At 48.0% G+C, this 23,178-nt stretch overlaps 1 protein-coding gene across 2 annotated transcripts in view; it reads right to left on the bottom strand.

The window, feature by feature from the left end:
* Positions 1-23,178, bottom strand: part of CFAP206 (cilia and flagella associated protein 206) — a 901,100-nt gene that overhangs the window by 750,223 nt on the left and 127,699 nt on the right. For both annotated transcript variants that reach the window (XM_069606378.1, XM_069606379.1), the window contains exon 4: positions 9,225-9,315. In XM_069606378.1, coding sequence (XP_069462479.1) covers positions 9,225-9,315 — 91 coding nt within the window. The remainder of the gene's footprint in view (positions 1-9,224; positions 9,316-23,178) is intronic.

Here is a 23,178-nt window from a genome sequence, read left to right as displayed (position 1 = left end):
TGGTCACTGATGGGTGAGGTATCATGTGGGCAATAGAATTTGGAGTTTGCATATAAGCAAGAGCAGCCAGCTATTATAGCATGAGCAGCTAAGCAAGTGTTTAGAGTCAGATATAACTGCGCAGATAGCAAGTACATAAGACAGTAAGGTAATGAAGCAATAAGACGCGATATGGCTGTGGTGTGGAAATGCTAAGATGACAGTGAGGAACCACAAACGAAGGGGCGACCAGGGGCGCTAACGTTGTGAGGGGTAACTCATACGTGACAAGATAAAGAACAATATGAGATAGTGTGCAGTGTTCTAAACATTGCACTACGATATTATACAGGGAGAGGGGAAAAAGGTGATGAATAGAGCGCACTAATGTAGATGCAGGAGAAGACTGGAATAGCAAACACTCTGGTATCAAACTACACAAGCACGACCTAGAGAGCTAAAGTCCGAGCAACATGTCTAGATGCGCAGGCAGTGGGTACTGGTGCAGAGCAAGGCGAGTGTAGCAAGGTGCGGAGAATAAGCTAAGAATACTAAGATGCCCAGGCTATCTAAGCACAACACAGTGTATGGGCAAATTAACATATTAGAATGTAAGACTGCATAAGCACAACACGATGCATGGTGCACAGGCTAGCTAAGCTCAAACACAGTACACAGTAAATCAATACAGGTACTTTGAGCAGCAGATATGCACAGGCAGGAAGTAACACTCCGACATTGTTTAAAAGTGCCCTGTGAGGGCAGGTTAGCAACAGGTAGGCAATTGGCAGCAAGTGAGCAGTCGCTTTTGTGAAGAGTGCAGAGATTCGGAAAGAGCACTAGAGAGTCCTGGGCACGGCTAACAATATTGCTGTTGAGGCGTCAAAGGGAGCATTCAATATTTAACACAGTTGGTTGTACTAAGCTTACTGATGCTAGCCGACTAAGCAAGTCACAAAAGGAGAGCAGGACGTAGATGGCGTATTTAAATGGTGTAAAATGCGAAGTTGGCGTTGATACTACCAGCCTTTGTATGAGGCACGGAAGGGGAGTAAGGATTGCTAATTAGCGTGGCCATGGGAGATCACAGACTCGAGTCGTATGTGTGAAGAGCACAATGCAGATGGGGTGTTGGAGGCTCTGCATATGTAGAGACAAACGCAGCGTTGATGACATAAATCGACACAAGTAACAGATTACAGCAGTGTAGTTAATCTTACCACTGCTTCCTAATCCCTTCTTTTCTCTGCACGACACATATTATACCCTAGCCGCACTACTACTACTGTTCTCTATCCACAGTAATACTATGCTCCCGTCTCTGCACCACTACAACTACTACTATTCTCTTTCCCAAACCTAGGGATATGGATATGGTCAGTGCTTAATTTGTGGGGGTCGTTGCCGGTGCCCAACACCGGCACTCTTTTTTGGGGACCAGAACATGGCTGGGGCACGTGCAATTACTTTGTTTGTTCAGTTTCCAAAGTTCTAAGATCATAAATCATTCCGAGTCTGCTCTGCGGCTCTGCTAGCAGTTGCAGGCCATGGCTGGCTGCTGGGCCTGGGAGTATAGCAACAAACAGCCAATAGAAACCAACATTCTGTTGTTACTATGCAGTATTTGATACATTCTGTATAGTAACAGAATGTACAGTTTTCATTGGCTGTTCATCTGAGTCTCCAGCCAGTGAAATGACATGATGACGTGTGGGGGTGGATCACGTGGGTCTGTTGTTGTTGCCGAGGCAGGCCACCTTCACCTCACGAGGCACACGTGCTTTGTTAAGGCATGGCGTGACTCGTGAGGAAGGAAAGCCTGCCCCTGCACGTGTGGTCCCGTGCGCGGCCTACTTGCAGGCAGTTTAAGAAGGCCTGGCTGGCTGGCTTAGTGTGCGGTGTAAATTCAACTGAACTCAGTAACGTAACAGTAAGTACTAAGCCCCCCCCAACCCCCCAACTTTGACTGCGGCCGGCCGGTGTGACACGCTGTGGTGACTGGCGTGTGCAGGAGGCAGGCAGCTGCTTGCCTGCTCCGCTCGTCGTGTGCCCACGACTGCGGCAGGCTCAGGATTTGACCCGAGCTGGCAGGCAGGTCGCGGGGCAATGCGAGCGGAGCGGTGTTATGGCTGCTGCTCTTAGCATAGTCCTAGCAGCGGGATGGTACGGCAGCTGGGTGTGTGCGAATGTTTTCTGGGCTTGCCGATGGGCCTGCCCTGCTCAAAAGGTGGCTCGGCAGACAGGTGCGACGAAGGGTTAAACATTAGTTACGCCCTGGGTGATGGTGAGGGGGACGCAGGTGTTATTTGGATAACCTGTGACATCTGCTTTCTGGGGGAATTGTTAATTTAAAGCCATGTTGTGAATTGGCCGTACATGGGCAGTTGGGCAGGGCTGGCGCAGCCGCGCGTTGCATTTGATTATTTATGTTATTGTAAAGTTGATGGCTAGTTGCACATGAGACATCAGTAGCTCAACGTGTAGAGCATCAGTCTATCAGAAACCACATGCAGGGTTCGAGCTACCTATCATCAGGCATGTCGCATTTGACCTCCGGGATGCACGCCTTTTCAGTGTTCTGAAAATGTTTTATAAAAAGTGCACCTTTGGGTTTAGCCCCTCCCCCCCCACATATGTATCTTGACAATTATCTGTTGGCAGTTAAGCTCAGCTGTGCATTTTCTCCATGCTGCAGCAGCCATTGCAGGAATAAACTTGGAAGCAAATATTTTTTTTTTTTGCAGGCCGATCGCCATACTGGCTACTAGTGGCCATGAACAAGACAGGCGTTTTAATTAAGCTCTCTAGCAAAAGGAAACAAATAATGTTGTGGGACTGCAGTCTAGCATTGCAAATTAATTAATATTAACGCATTAATATCCGTCACCTCGATTAAGGTCATATGGGAAATGGGCGCCATAACCGTAGTTTCTTTCGAATTCATTTGTGCATGGGGTTTGTTATTACAATCACTGTAGTGATGGCAGGGACACTTTAAGGTACGATGTTTCATTCGGATGGCTTTGGGCCTGCGCCCATTTTTCATTCAGTGTTAAAGATCCCTTCTTAGGTAGGATTACACGCGCGGGACAGAGGCATGTAGAGTTTGTTCACCATAGGCGTCACTATGTCTTGGTGTGATTTATTCATGCTTGTTTTCCCCAGCTGGTGTGGTTGCCTAAGTGGGGGTGGGGAGCACGCCAGCATAGCACTATGTGGATGGACACCAAGCCGCACTCGTTTTAAGACCATTTAGCCATATGGATTACGCCAGGGGGGTTATTGCCAGGAACTGGAATGAGAGGGGTTTATGTGCTGCGTTACAAGACATGCATGGATTGTGATTTGCTTCGCTCGTTGTTCCATCCAATGCGGTGGACAGGAACTACAATTTTATTTGACATGAGTTTTTGTGCTTAAGGGGCTTCGGCTGGTAAAATAGCTCAGTGAGTTGAGCGCCCGCTGTGCCAATAGGGACGTGCCATGTCTGTCACAGGTCCAAACAGGAATTGCTTTACGGGGTGGCCCAGTTATACTGACACTGCGAGGGAGGTATATAAAGGGTTCAATCAGCCAGAAACCACCTATTTATTGTCTCGGTCTGCTTAGAGAGAGGGCGCATTTGAAGGGGGACGGCAGTAGGGCTCCATGCCTGCAAGTTAGGTGGCTACCCTACTGTTCACGTCATTATGCAAGCAAATATATACAAACAATAATAGCACTAAATGGCCATTCTGTGTTATTATACTCTTGTCAGGTGCCACTTATTCGACCAGGCCATTATTAAACATGGTGATGGTATATATCAGTGGTTTAGACGTTCATCTTAGTATGTGGCTTTCTTTTTAATGTGTGGTGGATGTGAGCCGGCATCAATGACGCATTCATATTTTTAGAAAAAATGAAAATGAAGCAGTTAAACATGTCACCAAGTGCAATTCATCCCCATCATCCACAATATTGCCTTGTGCACAGTGCAGTTTAGCACCAGTGGAGCAGAATAGCCAAAAAATTCAATGCAGCACTGCATTCTTCATTTGTGAGTTTGTGGCACTGGTGCAGTTGCCCTAATTTGGCCTCCTGCCGGTAATGATCAGAAAGGCCAGAAGGGGGGACTCAAATAGGCACCGGGACTTAAAATGCATTTTCAAACACAATGAACGATTTATCGATAGCAACATTTACTTCATGGAACACCGAATAATGTTCAGTTTGTGCACTTTGGATGCCAGTGGCGCGTTTGAATAGTTAATCTGTATAATTCACCAATACATATAATAATGTATACCTTAATTCATAGCAACTGAGATTTTTGTTTGGGGAAAGTGCGTGTTTAATGTTGCTTTTTCATGCACACTGTGCAAGTGAAATTGGTCAATATTGCCGACAGCACGTTGCACTAACACTAAGTGATGAAACATGCCCACGGTAGCATACAAAAGAGACCCCTGTTTCCCTGTTGGACCAGGCCTTTGGGCATTACCTTATTGACATTTGGGACAGTTGAGTCTGTGGGCAGGGGTGAGGAGGAGCAGGCGTTGCTAAAGGGGGGGGATTGATTGAGGGGGCTATAACCCACTCTTTTGCCTCTGGAATTTTTTGGCACTCTTTTGCCTCTGAGGTTGCCGGAATTCTGGAACCACTACACCTACCATAACAAGTATTTTCCAACTTTAAAGCATTATACTTTCTCAACCCATGTGTGCCCTTCCCCATCCATCCCACTACTAGCCTGTGCCAGCAGTTGCTCATGCAGTGCCAAACATGTGACATGAAGCAGCAGCAGTGTGATGACCTGGTGGTGGGCCGATCTAGGTCTAGCACTGAACTGGTGCGGGCGGCGCGCTTGCGCAACGCCCGCGCTGCGGGTGGCGCCGCGCCCGGAATTATACGGCCAACATGTTTTGGGGACTGGCACTTATTTTTTTTTTACAAATTAAGCACTGGATATGGTGCTCTGCTCACCCTTCCACTACACTCACTCTCACTATTCTCCGCCCTCCCCATGTCTCTGTGTTAAAGGTGCTAATTCAGCACAAGATAGGAGGATGCACCTACCAACTGCGGGAGTAAAGAAGATGCACGGTGGGGGTGGCTACATGGGGAATAACACAGATACTCTCAGCCACAGACACACTGTATAAAGGATTTCACTGAGAATGGTAGGGGGTAATGATACAGTGGATGTAAACCTGGTCCAAGACATTACTCTATGATTAGCTAAAGGAGGCGGGTGACCAAAATAGCACAATCACAAATGAGTAGTGGGAAATCCCCCGGAGCTAGCTGGATCTGGGAACATTTCATTTAAAAACAGGTGACCACAACAACATGGATGTTCAAAGGGGGGGACGAGGCTCAATTTACTCGTCATATGGGAATTAAGACAACCAGAACTAAGTGATGCAACTGCAGGGCGGTCAGCCAAACAAGCCACCCTACATGGTAACATGGAGGTTGGCTCTGTACCGGTGTGCCGGTCACATGACCGCCGATGCCCATCGGCAGGTGGCCGTGGGAAAGGAACACTGGACGGAGTGGCGTTCCTGGGAGGACCGATCAGACGGTAACTTCCTAAGCTCGGACGATGGAGCCAGCCCTCAAATTACCTTCCACAGAGTCTGTGAAGGTCATTATCTAACAGGTATTATGTGAATGTCCCCTTTCCCACTAGCTGCAGGGTGTCTTGTGTCCTATTCTCAAAGGTGCCGACCAATGGCAGTATATTAAAGTTCCGGCGGTCAGCACAAATATTGCTTCATTAACAAGATGTTCCGGGGTGGGTTGCGAATAAAATGTGGTACCACATGGGGAGGTGAGGCGATGGGAAACTATTGAACTGTTTGCTGTAATGACGCTTTCACTAATGATTATAACTATCGAGGAGGTGGAGGAGACTGCAAACCAATCAAATCCCTGGGAAGCACAGAAAAAGAAATCCTCCAACTTGCAAGTGTTTCTCCCGACTTCCGCTTCTTGTATTTCTTGTGATAAAACTGCTGTTCATATTCCAATCAGATGTCAGACTCTCGATCAGCGCTAATCCATCTGTTTGATTTATGCTCAGCCAGCTGTAATAAACAGCATTTCTTGCTGGGTTTATGCTAACTTTTTAGTATGTGGTTTTTATTATGCACTAATTAGCGGACCCCGACTACATCTCTCTGACACCCTTCTTCTCACAACCTACTCCAACACCCCTCTCTACTAGCCTCACTTTCTTCTAACCCTCACTCTCTCTCATTCTAGCTACTACTCTCAATCTCCTACACCCATCTCTCACCCTTTCTCAATCTTTCCTTTTTTTTTTGTTTTATTGAAAAATCTACAGTTTTAACATAGGTAAAAACTTTTGTTTCAATTCCACAAACATAACTCAAAAGGCTCTTACAAAACCGATAGCTCTTCACGTCAGAAAGAAAAAATAAGTGAACAAAAGCAAAGATAAAGACACATCAGCCAGTTTGTACATAACATGCGAAAAGTCAATTCTATACCAGTTCATTTCCTCCCAAACACAGAATAGAGGCTTGAGATCACTGCTCAAAGCAGGCATTTCAGTAGTGCATCTAGATAGTTCACAATTGCACCAACATGTTTAACATTTGCACCAGATGAAATCTTAAGCCACCAAGCGAGTATGTCATTATCTAGAGGAGCAAATTGAATCAGGTGTACAGAACGGAAGGCACTAGTTTTCTCACACTCGATGACTAAGTGTCTCAGTGATTCGACTGCCAAGGAGCAGAAGCGGCATAGATTGTCTTTAGCTAGTTTATCTTTTCTTTGTCAAAGAATTTCCTTAGATTTCAAAATGTTCAGTCGAAACCTGAGGAATTGCTCACGGTAATAGCGAGATGGAGAATGCATTAATTAATGAGCCTGGAGATTTAACTTTTTTTGACCAATGCCTAGCCAGTTTGTTGAGGATAGTTTTTCCCGTTTGTCGATGTTGATGATCCAAGCACAAGATTCAAATTTCCTTTTTGCGTGTTGTGGTCTAGTGAGAAGATTGAACTCAGATTCCCGCGGCATCGACCCAGGCTTGTACTCTGAGGCGCCACATGTCTAATAAGGTAACATTATTGTCAGAATAGGTTTTGTTGAATATTCGATTAGGCGGGCATTGGATTTTCAACAGACATTTTTCGCATTAATGTGATTGATTTCCAGATCACATGGCTATGCAAGGAGTTCAGTGACAGTTCGTCTCGTAGAACATAGCGCCAAAAACACCCTTCTAAAGAGTTCCAAATATGCTCGCTGATGTTCCAGCTGACCTCAGCTCCAAATGTTAATATAGGAATTACCTTTTGCAAGTAGAACGTCAGAGTCGGGGATAAAGAAAATTTACCATAGCTTTTGTTTATTTTTGCCGCTTGGAAGGCAAGACTCATTGTTTTTAGTTTTAGATCTTTCACCCATTGGTGTTCACACATGGAGTTGTTGAACTGCATACCCAAGTCTCTTATAGAGTCTACAGTTTCAAGGAACTGGCCACCTAAAGCCCACCTAAACGCCTTAGCCTTTTTACCTGAAACAGTGCCAATTGACACAATTTTTGTTTTTTCTGTGTTAATTGTGAGCTCATTGATCGATAGGTACTCATATAAAGAACTGTGCAACCGTTGGAGACTAATCTGAGTTCTATCAATTAGCACTAGATTGTCCGCATAGGCAATACAACTTACTGGAACTCGGTTGATCTTTGGAGGAAAACAGTGGACATGACCAAGATGATCCGGTAAATCCGCCAAGAATAATTTGAACAAATCCGGGGCAAGGTTTCGTTCTTTCCTTCTCTCTAACACCTTCTGTACAACCCCCTGCCCCCCACATCCTTCACTACCCTGTCCCATGCTACACACAAGTGGTACCACTCTCTCCTCACCTGTACTAAACTCTGCCACCAAGCCACCAACACTCCTCCTGTGACCTCACCTGAACAACCCACACACTGCCTCTCCTTCTGTCCCCTTGTATATGGATCTGCTGGTGGTTCTGTGTCTCCATCCCCCCTCCCACTGGCTGCAATGCTCACCTGACTCTCTGCCCCAATCAGTGCCTGTTTTTCCCCCAGCTGTTGAGTTACACAGTTTAGAGGCTTTAGAAATCCCTCCAAGCTCCCACGCTTTTTCCAGCACAGTTTTGTAAACAGCCTGTGGTGCTGGTGGGCTAGCAACCAAGGACTCGGGGTGCTGGTTCTTCTGATGGCCTTCCTCTGATGTTGGTGAGAGTTGTTGTAATTTTGAGTTGTTGTGAGAGGGGTGTTCAGTGGCTACCCTGCCCCAGTACAGTTCCCCACGCTCGCAGCTCAGTTTCAGCAGGTTCCCCATTGACCTAGGGTCTGTCTAGAAGGTCAGGAAAGGTGCTGGCTGTCTCATGCATGTTTGGCAAGAGGGCTCCCAGTCCATTCCCTGTTTTTGTTTGATTCTGTTGTCCTAGCTCTCGTCCAGGTTTCCTTGTTTGCTCCAAGTTGCAGTTCTGAAAAGGAAAAGGAAAAGAGACACATGGCCAGAACTTTTTTCGGGATGGTTTTGGGAGAGGAGTGGTACTAGAGGGGACATTCAAGGCATATGTTTTATTTTTCTCCATGGACTGGGGCACTCCCAACTCCCACTTTCTATATCTGGGGCAGGTTTGCTTCTGGCCTTTGTCAGCATGAGCCTCCTGCCCCAGTAAGGAAGGGTCCCTCTCCTCTGCCCCCTTTCACAGGGTCATCGGCAGGACCCTGTAACACCGTTTGCCTGATACCAGCTTGCAGGCCTCTTCTGCCAGAGGTTTCTTTCTGCCACCACCTTTTTCCATTGGCCTTGGAATTTGTCCTTTGGTTCTTGCCATCCTGTACCGGTATGCTGCGTCTACAAGGAAGGATTACTCTTAACTCTTAAGTTCGAACAAACAAGGTAAGAGGACCCCTATTGTGGCCAGCCCTTGACAGGGAGTAGGTTCCCTTTGCTTCAAGAATATAGATAGTACTCTATCTATCTACTCAACAGTCTAAATACTGCTGTTGGAGTAGGGCTAACAAAGACATCTGGTAAAGGATGCAGATAAAAGCAGAAAAGAGCAGAGATGGAGGTAAAGGTAAGCTAGAAGGAGAAGAGTGTGGGTGGAGAAGAGTGTGGATGGGGTGACAACTGTAAAATAAATGTGTGGATCTTTGTCTAATGCCTAATCTTGACTTTGATATTTTGAAAAACCATCAATAAACAGATTAGTAAAAACTTTTTATAGAAAGTTACCTCGGTCAGTGTAATTCATATCAAAGTAAACTTGCATCTTTATTGTGTCAAGGGATGGGCTTTTTGTGTCAAGCAGTCTGTCGACACAGAGCTAAAGAACAAATTAAAAGAAATATATTTTCTGTTAATCATATCTCCAAACAAACAGACATGTAATGTATATCAACTAATTCAAGTTCAATCTTTTTTTAATCAGAAGATTAACATAACCTTACATCTAGTAATTATGCTCTTCATTGCAATTCCAATGCAGCGCAACCAACCCCACCTCCCAATCTCTTGATTATCATAATCAACAGACAATCTTCAGAACCCATTAGATTAGGATAACAATTCTGAAAGGACCATACATTCATTCCTTTTCTGATACATTTTGGGCCTCATCACGAGTTGGGTGGTAACGCCGGCGCTATTAGCGCCGGTGCTAATAGCCCTACCGCCAAACCACCCGGCGCTATTAGCGCCGGATCACGGGTTTGGCGGAAGGGTTATTGCCCATTCCCCATTGGGCCCATTCGGGAATTCCTCATTCCCCATTGGGCCCAATACGGAAAATTCACGCTATTACCGGCGGCGGATTTACCGCCGGCGGTAAACGTGCCGAAAATCGGCAATTTTGCCGCGATTTCACCCCAGCTCTGAGCTGGGGGGGAAATCTGCCAAAGCCATGATCTGGCAGACCCTTAAATGCAGCGGTAATAGCGCTACCGCCGCATTTAAGGGTTACCGCCAGACTCGTGATGATATCTTTTACTTGCACATGGTTCTGGATTTAGAAAAGTGACAGTGAAGTTGGAACCATGTAGGTACATGGCGAGGCCTGGATCCTCAGGAGTACATTTGTTCATGTGACAGTTAATACCAGGAAAGTCTTGCACACATACTATTTTTCTCTCAGTTGCTATTTCGATGTGTATACAGTGGGCAAGGCAACAAGTACATTTTATAAGGACATTTAATCAGAAATAATATAAAAAAAACCACAGAATTGGCCTTGGTCCACACAAACTATGGTCATTCAAATTCCAGTCCATAGCTTTGCAGACAAAATGGACAAAGAACTGCCTCCTGTCCAAAAGGATCATATAGAAAGATTCTATAGCTAGAATAAAAAACGTTTATAGAGGTAAACAGGCTTTTTTCTACAGAAAAATCCTCCATAGAGATAAAAATGCAAGGCAGTATATTGTATCATTCATGAACTCGCTTCCTCTTCTACGCTCAAAAAACCTTACCCTCCACCAAGATCACTGTACTAATACTGATGAATTCCTTCATAACAAAACCTCTAAAATAAGGACATCCCTCACAGTATTTGAAACATAGCACCTGTATTTCTACTCTTTTCTGAGTACTCATTTCAACTTCTCCCCTCCTGTTACTCGAGAAACTTCCCTCATCTCATTAAACTAACCTCAATAGCATATCCTGCCCCCAAGCGGTACTCAAATCCACTTTAGATGTTTCTGCACCTCTCTATTTTAGCTGTTTGTCCATCTCCTTCACGAGGCATTTCATTCACTCTATTGCACTCATGCTACAATTTGACCCCTAAAAAGAACCTTCCCGATTCACATGGTTTAGATCTCTCCAAACTGTTGGAGTGAAACGATACCTTCCAACTACAGATTTAGTTATCAACCACCACTACCACTTCCTATACAATTTTAAATCTGGCTTCTGTCCATCTGGTGATGGGTAAAGATATCTCTACTATACGTTGCTGATAACAACTCTGTCTGCTGGACCTCTATGTGTTATTTTATACTATAGGACCACTGTGACGCCGCCCCTCTCTCTGATTTGGTTTAATTTGTACAACTGTATTTAAAGGGGTTTGAATATCTTGTTTGTCCAATGTCACTTTGATTACCCAATAATAGGGTTTTAAGTGGGCAAGGGCTAGCCGGGGCGGACCCCTGGCAGTCTCCAAAATGTGTCCCCAAGCCAGAGCTCTGCCAGACACACCCTGATCGGCTCTAGATACACAAACCCTCTCAGGCAGCCTCATATCCCACAGAGTCACATGGTTAAAGTACTGCCTGCGGGGTTCTGCGCTTATGATCAGAAAAAAGGGGAAACGGGAGCACCAAAAGTATGATTACAGTGCCCCCACATTGCCTTTTGTTATTTTAAATCAGAGGCGCCGGCCCCACAGGCAGCCCTTTAACCACATGGCTACGTGGAGTTAAAGGGCTGCCCGAAAGTGCCTCCATGCTCCTGCCATCAGCTTCTTTCCAAAAATACCACACCCTCAGACAGCCTGCACTTGTGCAGCCCTGAGTCCCCTCCCTAGGGGTTGGGATTACTGCATGGGTCTGCACCAGAGGGCAAAAATCTGAAACCCATTGACTGGGTGGTGTTAATTGATTAACCCGAGTATAAGAAAAAAATGCAAAGACTGGACCAATGCTTTATATATCTGCAGAAAAGTCCAAACCTACCCCCTACACATCCCAGGCTTCTACTGTGGTGCCTCCCTGGGGTGTCTGTGCTCTGGAGCCTGGGCTTGTGTGTTATCAATAGTAAGTAATGACAAAACACTTGCGCGCTGTGCCATTACCCTAACCTTAAGCACTTTTGCCACCTTTGCACATGGGGCTCCTTTAGCGAGCTGGCTTGCCATGCAGGTGTCCCTAACATATTTCTGTGGACTTGGTGAGGCCATGGATTGAATAGTGTTGAAGAGTGTGTCTCATTCGGCTTTCCTAATTGAGTTATCAGCGCTGGGAGTAAGGAAGAGAGCCTTTTTATTGGGCCCCCTCTTGGGGCTGCTTCAAGTATGCCCAATAACCACATAGGAGCCATTGTGCACTCTAACCTTCTCTTTATTCCTCCATGGCCTTACTGCCGTTTTCCTTCCCTTGCTCCTCCCCTTCCTCCTGCCTCCCGCTCCTTCCCATTAGTCCTGGGCTTCCCTCTTAAAGGGGCTCTGTCCTTTTCCCACTTACACCACCTCCCCCTTGCTTAACATGAGACTTCCTGGGTCACATTTGTTCGATGAGACGTTGGGGTCTCTTTGTGGCCCGGTGGGGCCTGCTTGGTTGCTCGTGGGTCTCTTCCACGCTCTCTTGTTGCAGTGTTTCATAGGTCTTTGCTCTCTCCTCTTCCTTTCTCTCAATCTCTTCTCCCTTCATTGGTTCCTGCTCTTCAAAGTATAGCTTGTGGAAGAGGGAGTCATTTGGCGTCATTTTGCCGTGGTTCTCTGTCATAGTTGTCACCTGCTCTTCGGGCATGTAGTCCTTCTTGTGGGTTACTTTGAATGACCTGTAGTGGACGCTGATGAGTGCGTGCTGTAGTGCTGTCCGGTGACTGAGACGGCTGTGTCCTCTGGCGAGACTCGGTATCATACGGATGGTATCCGGCACTCTTCGGTCTCCTTGGTTCGGGTCACGTCGTGACTGTCCTTTGGGCTGTCTTGTCTGTGCTGTCCTCCATTGGGCGGCATGGTCTTGGGGTTTGTCTAGGGGGTATTCTTCCACCATTGTCTGATACGGTTGCTTTGTACTGCAGTTTTCTGTGACTTCTACTTCCCCACCCGTACAATATTTCCAAGAGCACTGGGCAGTTGCGAAGCTCATAGTCCTCTCGCAGAACGGGTGGGGTTCGTGTGCCAAGGACCAGCACTTGGCACACGAACCCCACCCGTAAGGGTCGAGGGGTTTTGCATTCCTGAGACTTCTGGGTGGGCTGGTGTTCACAACCGTGATGTCTTTTCCGATGTCTAACCGTGCTCTAGGTGTACTCGGGACTCTTGCCTGGGGTGTGGGTTGGCATGTCGAGCTTGTGGGTGGTCTTGTCCTGCACATTCTCTGAAGGTGACCTTCCTGGCCACAGCCCCAGCATGTTCGTCCATAGGCTAGGTATGGTTGTCTGTGGGTGTGTTTCCACCTTTGCCCGTGGCATTGTTCTGTGTCTGGGCTTTCTGGCCAGTGTCTTCTCGGTTTCCTCCTTCTCCAGGGTCGAGTGGGTTCAGAGTATTGTGGTCGCTCTTCCGTGAGGGCTGCGATGGCGTCGCGTTCCATTTTCCTTTCAATGGTGTCTGCCTGTGCCTCAACTCTCTCGTATGTTTTTGCCATATTCAGTATTTTCCCTAGGGGTAGGGGCTTTATGAGAAGGTGTTTCCTGAACGTTGATGAGTTGCACCCTTCTATGATCCTTAGTCTTATAGCTTCTTCATCATTGAAGTTGGCGAAGTCGCAGTCTCCTATCTTCTGCTGGATGCGTATGACGAACTCCCCAATTGATTCGTGTGGACGCTACCTGTGTTGGTTGAATGCAAGGCCTTTGTAGTCTTTGTTGGATCCTGTTATGAGTTTGTCGTTTAGTGTATCGAGGAGACGTTGGTACGTGGTTTTGTCTGTAGCTGGGATTGTCTTGATGATGTCCTTTACCTCTTTTCCTACCAAGTTCCTAAGTATGCTGAGTTTGTTGGGCGGGTCTTTATTCCCAATTGCACCTAAAAAGTCCTCAAATTCTTCGACCCATTCCTCCCATCTTGTTCCTTGGTCGTGGTGCGGGATCAAGGCGAATGGGTTGGGCCTTCTCATGATGGTGGCATATGGAGTGGGGCCCAAGTCTGCTAGGGCTTGCACACTTGCGTCGGCATCTGCTTGCGCTCGGTCAGTCATGGTGGCCGGTGTTTAGTTTGGGTATGGAGTCACGGTGCGCTTGCGTGTGATCTTTGGCGGCAGATCGTTATGTTTTGATCCTCCGGTTTGTATGGGTGACGTTGCTTTTACTTTTGCCGGTCCTGTCTGGTACGGGTCTTCTCTGCTGCTGGTACACATGAATTTGGGCGGCTTCTCATGTCTGTCTTCTCTTTCTTTCCTGTGCGTGTCCTTGTGGTGGTGTTGGCGCGGCTGGTCGCGGGTTCCACTGCGTTCTCGTGTCCCTACCGTTGCTTCCCCCGTCTCGTATTGCGTTGGTCGGGGTGGCTGGGTGTTGGCAGGGTGGGTGCACTCTTGTGCTGGCTCTGGTAGTGGTGCTGCACAGTTGTGTTGGTTTCGTCCTTCTGTGGGCCTGTCAATTTTCTGCACTGGTAGCCTGCGTGGTGGGGGATACTAATGTGTCCCTTTGCTGTTGTAGCGCTGCATGGGGGTTCCAATAACATAGATCCACTGGGTGGGTGGCTCCGGGTGTTTTGGCGTGGTATGGGTGTCCCAGTTAGTGCTCTCTGTGTACAGGTGTCTGGTTGTTTTGCTCCTGGGGTGGTACTCTCCTCTCTGTAGCAGTCTTTCTGTCGTTCTCCTTACCCCTCATTTGGGGCACCGTTGTGGAAACGTGCGTTGGTTGGGGTGCTTTGTTGACGGCCTACATGCCGTGTATCTGGGTCATGGGCTTCCCGCCCAAACTTGCTAGTGTTGTGGCTGTGCGCATTAGGTAGGGGCAGCCACGGGTGCTGTGCTGACGACCTCTGGGCCGTTTATTTCATTGGTGGGTTTCCCGCCCAAATTTCACCGTCTTCACTATGGTTGGGGCAGCTGGGGCGCTGTGCAGCGGGCTTGCAGGCCTTTGCGGGCTGTTCGCTCTAAAGTGGGTAGGGCGGTGTGTTCCGTTTCTCTGATCAGAGGCACCGTACCTCATGTGTGCGTGTGGCGCTGTGGGGCCACTTATTGCATGTACCGGGTGCACGTGTCCCTTGTGACCAATTTTTTCTTGCTCGTCGGTCAGGGTATGGCCACTTGCGGGTTATTTTTTTTTCCGTAGTGTCACTTACAGGGAGACGCGGGGTTAATGCTGCTGGGCCCCGAGATTTGGCTTTTATCTTCACTGCTTGGGTTTATTATTTTTTTTTTCAATGTCACGTTGTGGGAGACACGGGGTTAATCTTGGTAGGCTAGTGTTTCGTCGCTTTGCAATGTCACGTTGTGGGAGACACGGGGTTCCTTTCACTCCCAGCCCCCGTCCTAGCTCCTTACTTGAGGTGTTGCGATCGGGTGATTCCTTTCTCCTCTGCAGGTGGGCGGGATGGATCAGCTGGGCAGCCGGGTCTGCAGCGCGGTCGTGGGCGTCGCAGACGCGGTCTTCTCCTCTCCCTCTCTGGCGGCTCCGCAGTTGCTGGGTCTCCTCCCGCACGGCTCCACTTCGGTCCTCGGCTCCTGCGTAGGGCACACGGGCCCTTCTGGAATGCTGGGCGCGTAGCCCTCCAGTAGGGCACATAGGCCTCTTAGTTGCTGGGCGCACAGGCCCTTCAGCAGGGCATACGGGCCTCTGCTTTCACACGGACACGGAGGTCCACTTAAACTGCTGGGCACACGGGCCCATCGACAGGGCACACGGGCCCCTGCTCAGGGCATACAGGCCCACACGAACTGCTGGGCGCACTGGCCCGCCAACAGGGCACACGGGCCCCTGCTCAGGGCACGCAGGCCCACACAAACTGCCGGGCACACTGGCCCACCTACAGGGCACACAGGCCCTCTTCAGGGCGCATGGGCCCCCCGCTACTGCCGGGCACATGGGCCCACCTACAGGGCACACGGGCCCTCTTCACTGCAGGCACTCAGGCCCTCCGTTACTGCTGGGCGCACGGGCCCCTCTTTTCTGCTGGGCACACGGGCCCTCCATTAATGCTGCAGAGCGTGGGGTCGCATCTGTCTCGTCGCCAGTTGTTGGGCCCCCTCTTGGGGCTGCTTCAAGTATGCCCAATAACCACACAGGAGCCATTGTGCACTCTAACCTTCTCTTTATTCCTCTATGGCCTTACTGCCGTTTTCCTTCCCTTGCTCCTCCCCTTCCTCCTGCCTCCCGCTCCTTCCCATTAGTCCTGGGCTTCCCTCTTAAAGGGGCTCTGTCCTTTTCCCACTTACAACACTTTTTCGGTTGATGTTTACACAAGCATGGGGCATGGCTAAGGGAGACACCCTTGATGAGATCTGAATGGGCTACATTAATCAGATCAGAAACATATGTTGTGCACATTGCATGTTGGTTGCGAAGTTGGAAGCTATGGGCCACAATCCATAGCATTTAAACTGGTGCTCCTACAGTGTTTCCCAGGGTCAGGACAAGGTCCCCCAGAGAGGGTCTATCCTGATTGATGTGAGAATGCCCTGCCAAGGGCCAGCCAGGTCCAGGCCAGGGAGGTACCCGGTCACCCCAACCCACTGGGTCACCCCACTAGACATCTCTGGAGCAGGCAAGGGACTTTGTCCCAGGAGCCAGAGCCAAGTAGGAGTAACATGATTAGTGGGAGGCATCCCCTTTTGTGTCCTGAAGTTAAGAATGCACAATTCCAAAGCCACATAGGAAGGGAAAGGTGTCATTACCGTGATGTTCAATGATTAGTGTAGTACCTGATCCCTGAACCCTTTTGAACGATCTAGGGTACGTGGTGGTGGTGGTAAATGGTAGCTGAATCCGTGAGAAACACCATGAGGCCCTGGTTTCCTCTACATCAGTCAAAAACAAAGGGCCAAGAAAGAAGTGCTTGGAATATACTAGAAAAAGAACCAGAGACTGTGAATGACTGACTGAACTGGAGGGTGAGAGAGAGCGAAACATTGAGTTCCAAGAACCACAGTTCTAAGAGAAAGTATAGGTTTTGCCAGCCTATCAACCTCTATTATACAGTCACTAACCATACTCTCGGTGATCCAGTGAACCTTACATTTTTGCATAACGAGAATAAAACTATCATATCATATCATAGCCAGACTTTTTTTCACCAAACATTGATGAGTGAAGGAACGGTCTCTTACAAGTCTTGGCTAGTTCACTGTCTGGTCCTACTCCAATGTCGAGCTGAACACCCTGATCTTTGTCTTCAGGTTGCGAGTTTTTGGGGTTCTCAAACCTGGTACCATTAAGTCCATAGCCAGGACCCACTTAAGCCAATACGTCATTGGCTTGACAAATCTTTAAAGTCTCTAGATGTTGGAGGAAGAGGCTATTTTTCTCCGTTGCTATAGATTTCACTGAATACAATTTCAATTAAGGAGAAGTGGCCGAATTTATTTGACTGAAAATGGTAGGTAATGTGGAATATGTACAGTGCATAATAGGTGGGGTGTGGGGTAAGGGTTTAAGTTAGGGTAAGGAGGGGTAAGTGAGGTTGAGGGGGGTCCCCCCCACATTATAAAAAAAAAAGTAAAAGTTAATTTAATTTTTAGGTTAAATACATTGGGTCACTTCTCCATTAGGTGAAATATTTTCGAACAATCACAGACATCAATTTTTGTCAGCCCTAGTCCCCTCATACAGAGCCTCATTACCCTATCTGCCACCCTATCTGTTACCCAGACCCCTCCATCTCTGACATCCATCCTTCTAATGGCTTGACCTGTCACATGACAAGAGAATATGGGCATTGACTGCCTGCTCGCCCCATCTGCTACCCACTAGTCCATGGGGGACTGCAGGGATCATCAACACTCGCCTCACACCATAACTGGCATCACATCTAACCACAATACTTAACACTCTAAACCAAACAACATCTAATAGTACACCAATTTCCAGAACCACCACCAAGTACTGATATGGCATTGAAGGAATAGACCTAGGTCATCATGCATACAAACTAAACCCTAGTCTAGAGACCACCCCATGCGATGTTAACGGTTACATTTAACATAAGAGGCATCAAACAGATAAACAACATGCGTGTCCACCTCAGAGTATACCCAGGATATGCCCCAAACGACTATGTTTCTAAATCACATAGAAGCTTACCTGAACACAAAGTATATTTCCTTACAATCTTCATGCGTCAACAAAACAGCAAATACATCTTGCACTGCTCACTCTGCTCCTACTAACAAAACCCATCCCATTGTCTTGCAGGCCCTAAGCACCAACAGACTTGGTGAAAATGGTGCTATATAATAAAAGATAGCATAACATCCACACCTGCAGGCCAGCGAAGATCTTCGACCCATCTGCCTCTCACACACTTCATTCTTAGCACATGCAGCTGGAAAACAGATGGCGTCCATTTCAAGATCAGACCTGCCACACTCTTAGTTGCTGGAGGCCATCACATGACAGGACAGACACAATTCTGTCCCCCCACCTCGTCCCCATCCTCTACTCATCAATTCATCCATTGTAAACTGTGTCCCACAGGGATAATCAAACCCGCAGCAAGAATCTATGGGCCATCTTAGTCGCACATCCTTCATCCCTTCCACCTGTACCCAGTTGGTGGCCGTCATGTAAACCTGCCACAGCACATACTTTGTGGGCCCCTAGTTGTCCTACATGCAGGATGTCAAGACAAAGAGTCAAGGAGGCTAGGGGCATCTACTGTTTGGCCCAGTAGACCCCAGTGCTGAGACCTCTGCCCTCAATCCTCACCATCCTATTGAAAGCTTTAACTGATCATCCTCCCTATCAAGCCATCCCACTGACCCGCTAATTGAATGAGGCCCTCCTTACCCAACACTTTCACACACCACCATGAATCAATGTGCTCTTACACTCATTCTCCTATCTCTTATTAACTTTCTCCCAATGTCTATTTGCCCATAATAATAGGACTCCCACCCCCAACTCTTACCTGTAACTCCTACCTCTTACCTACACTTCTCCTCTGCCATCATATCTGTTATACAGCCGATTGAGTCGCACAAAAAGGGCACAACACCAAAATGTGATAATAATGAGGTTTATTTACAGCAAGACTCTTCAACCTGCCCCAAACTGTCTCACCTTGACTTACAAGGTCTGGTCAGTCGTGGGCTTGCAGGTTTTCCAGCACTCTGCTTTTTTGCGTCTTTGAAGTCTCTCCTCTTGGCATCGGGTGAAGGGGTTTCTGCATCCTTCTTGTCTAAGGTTAGTCTCTCTTTTGCAGTGTTTCTTGATCAGTGGCTTTCTGCTAGTAGCTGCTGGTATAGGTGAATTTCACGTCAAGGCTCAGGTAGAATCTCAATGGCAGTTCTGCTCTTAATCGCCCCAGGGCAATTGATAGAAAGCTCATCCCCTCCACCCCCAGTGTCTACACCTTTACTCTTCCAAACATCTGTCTACTCCCGTTCTGTTCCTGCTTCTCCTCGACAACCTGCCTCATGCTCGTTCATCCTCCCAATCTGGACCCAACCCCTTAAGATTAGGGTCTCCTCCACTGCCTGCTTTGGGCCCTACCTGTCCCTTCAGACTTTCCTGTGCAGTCTACTCTGACTCCTGCTCTTGTCCAACATCTTCCTTGTCTTCCTCCACCAACTCCTCCCGATGTTAACCAGCCTCCCCCTTACCTTCTCCTGGCTCCTCCGTCTGATGTTTTCCAACCTCCTTCTGACACCTCTTTCTCCCCTCATCTCATCTCCAACTCCTCTCAAAACTCCTACCATCACCCCTTTCCAATACAGCGAACTCGCACCAAGCACCTGACACATCCATCTCTAAACACCCACACTGAATGATTGAGGGTCTGGGCGTTTAGGCATGGCTGGGCTGGCTGAGCTATCTTTGGGGGTCTGCACCTGTGATGGCAAATTGGTCAGGGACTGTGATTGGTTGGGGTCAATAGATTCACCTGGGTTGACTAATGGACTCCAGAGGCGAGCCAGGTCTTTAAATGGCTGGTCCACCATCTTGAATTTCATGTCTGCTTATGCTATTGTCTGCACGGAGCCACAGGAGCTCTGGTGTGCTGCTTTCCTAAGACTAGTAAGCGCAGGAAAAGTGGTCCAAGATCCCTCACTGTCAAAGCGGCTAGCAGTCTTGCATAATTTTCTTTTCTGGAGGCATACGAGATTTCCATATACTCCTGATCTCTGAACGTGCCTCTGCATGAATTTACAATGGTCCCCTGATGTCAGAGTGGGCTCCAGCAGAAGAAAGATTTTTTGCACAGTATTTTCTATGATTTTCTGTTATCGCTTGTTGTCCTGGTCTCTTTAAGGGACAGTTTTTCTAATATGGCACTTCATGATAAGGCGGGAGTGCTAGGCACTAAGGTCACAGGGCTGCTGTTAATGGTTGAGTTGCTGAACTTTAAGCTAAGATGACCTTTTGATGTTTCTTAAAAGGTCAGTAATGTATTAATGTGAGTGTCTCCTGCCCTATGAAGCGGACAAACTGTGGGTGACCAGGAGATCCTGCCCATGCCACCCCAGGGCCTATCATCCACTAGCGTGGGGCCCTCAATAGAAGTTTCCAGAACCAGACAAGGGACTTTGTCACATATCTCATTATTTACACCACCTACAAACAACATCTGGGCTATCATCCACAAAGCTCTAGCCTGCTCTATCCACCTTGCCTTACTTCCCCGGCACATCTCTCTTCCCTCATTCTACTCTTTTTCTTAACCTCGGACTTCAAATGATCTATTATTTGGCACAAAAAAAGTTATTTCGCTCTGTCCACTGACTCTCATAACCTCACATGGAGGTCATGAGCATTGTAGAGAACTGGATAACCTCTTATGACAGTGTGATACTTACAACCCTTCAGACGGACCCTGAATCCTTTGTACACTCACCCTGGAAAAATAAGGTTGGCCTAATGATGTAGGGACACCCCATTTGTCCCCGCTGCCCCATCTTACTTCCGCCCTCTCTCGTTTTGGACATACTTCCAAATGACAACTAAAACCTACCCCTGCCACTACCTTCCTGAACTACAGACCTAATTAACTCATTATTTGCCAACCTCGACCTCCTCCTTTGACACCCTTCCAACTAACATTGAAATCGTTTTCATGGAGGGACTTCAACCTCCAAATAACTCCAATGCAAACCAACTTTACTAGACCCTCTCCTATATGACCACATCTTCTCATTCCAAAACCTCCTTACTCACAGACATGGGAATTCTGTTAATCCTCCTGTGTCTCATCAACGCATTTCATCACCTCCAGATTCAAATTAGCGTCAGACTATTTGGCCCCCTACGGAATGGAAATCTGTGCTCTCATTTGAACATTCAGCCCTACTGCCAAGCACGTTTGGTGCATTCACTCCTTGCCCTGATCATTGGCTCTTTACCATGATTCTTCAACTTAAGAGAGACATGAACATTCATCTACGTTGTTGGTGCAAATAGCCCTTCTCCCTCCTTTATCACAAACAAGGATTCTCCCCATGCCCTATATGCTGATGAATTACAATACTATACAAATCTTATTTCTTCTACCTGCTCACACCCATATAAACTCTTGTACCCTTCAAACCAAGCCATGCCTCAAGCCCTTGCTCTAAGTCTGCCTCCCTTTCAGCCAATGACTTGCTCCTCTACTTTTCAACTAAGATCACTAAGATCCAGGAAACCCTCCAATGCTTCTCTTTCTGTTGTCCCTTTGTTTCCCGAACTCCGCTCACCTCTCCTCCAGCCTTTTATTTGTTCTTACCTACATCACCCACTGAGTTGACTCCCCTTCTCTGATTAGCCAATCAGTCTTATGCACAATGAATCCCTTTGCACCACAAATTATTAAAGAGATAGCACCTCTAACTTGCTCTTTGCTCTTCCCTCCCCCCTCAGTCTCTCCTTTTCTCTGGGGATCTTTCCCACCTTTTTTTCAAGCCACCCCTGTTCTGTCTATAATTAGGAAGACCTCTGAACATGGCTAGGCCTGTGAAATATTGACCAGTCTCTCTTCCCCTCTGCTCCACTATCCTAAAAGTCTCAGAAACCAAAAATCAGTCTGGCCCATTTCGATTAGAGTTCCGTTTTCATCACTCCACTGAAATGGCCCGTACCCACATCTCTAACTTCCACACCACTTCACATCACATGAAACCATCCTCATTGCCATAATCAACCTCTTGGTAGCCTCCAATATGGGTGGATCACGCCCGCTCTCCTCATTACCCTCTCAGACCTGGTAATTCAAGATTTACACTGACACCTGGCCCAGGTTTAAAGAGCAATTTTCAAACTCCAAAGAAAATGTGAGAAATATGTGAAAGTCAAGAGCAAATTTCGGGACTGTTTGACTAACCGTTGTCCTCTCTCAAGGTTGCTAAAAACCTTGAAAGCTAACCACAAGGGGGCACTGTTGCGCACGGAGAAAATGGCCACTTAAGCCCAAAGCTCTCGCATCACCTTTACATCCTGCGCTTGTAGATCCGCTCACAGGTTGGCTGGTGGGCTGTAATCCGTTGTGCCGGTTGCAGTTGGGCTCCTACATGGATGGTGAAAATCTGAGCCCTCCACAGTGCTGCATTGCCGAGGTCTGCCCTCGCGAAGTTTCGCCGACAAGGGTGGTGTTGCCGGCTGACGTGCGGCTCCAGGGGAACTTACCCGACAGTCGTGGTTGCTGCCTGCTGCAGGCCGCGGCGGGGCAGAGCTATCACTTTCGCGCCCGATTCTGTTATCCTTCGGAGAGGGCCCGTCGCTGTGCTGGATGGTCTGGCTGTGCCTCGGTACCCGGCCTCGACTCATCGCTGCTTGGCTGTCCTCTTTCCCTCGCCCTGGAGGTACGCGGCTCCCGCTGGTACAGGATCCTGACAAAGCCGGACCCGGCGGACCAAGTAAGCCGCTGCCGGGGGTGGGAGGAGGAGACACGGTGCCCCAGCTGAGTCGCGAGGGCCGCTCCCTCGTGGTGCTGAATGTCCCTGGTAGATGTGGTTCCCCTGCCACTTACTCCCCTGAGAGCCCCTCCGCTTGGCTTGGCGGCTCTGGCCGGCTATACCAAGCACATGGACCGAGGTGCTCGCGCTCCTAACTGCTGACTTGGTGTGCTGCGGTCGGTACACGGCTTCCGTGTTGCTGATTTCTGGTAACCCTACAGACATCCATTATCAACTGGGTTGAGCGATTGGGAGTGTTTCTGGATTCGTTTGTTCGTTTGGAGGGGCGGCATCTGGTACTGGGCTCCAGGATATCACTCGAGACCTCCTGATCTGGGGCTGCAGACCTCCTGATCTCTACCCGTCTCCCCGGACCTACAGTCGCTTTGTCGGATGGACTAAAATGCACCCTATGTTTTGCCAGGTGTAGATCCGTGTTGGCCGGGACGGTTACTCGCCATCATACTGCCATTGCTACGCGGCCATTCTGGTTT

The sequence above is a fragment of the Ambystoma mexicanum genome, chromosome 4p (assembly GCF_040938575.1).
Source record: "Ambystoma mexicanum isolate Mex_15411 chromosome 4p, UKY_AmexF1_1, whole genome shotgun sequence".
Classification (NCBI taxonomy): domain Eukaryota; kingdom Metazoa; phylum Chordata; class Amphibia; order Caudata; family Ambystomatidae; genus Ambystoma; species Ambystoma mexicanum.
The sequence above is the reverse complement of the archived record's forward strand: the minus strand, read 5'-3'. Positions and strand labels throughout refer to the sequence as shown.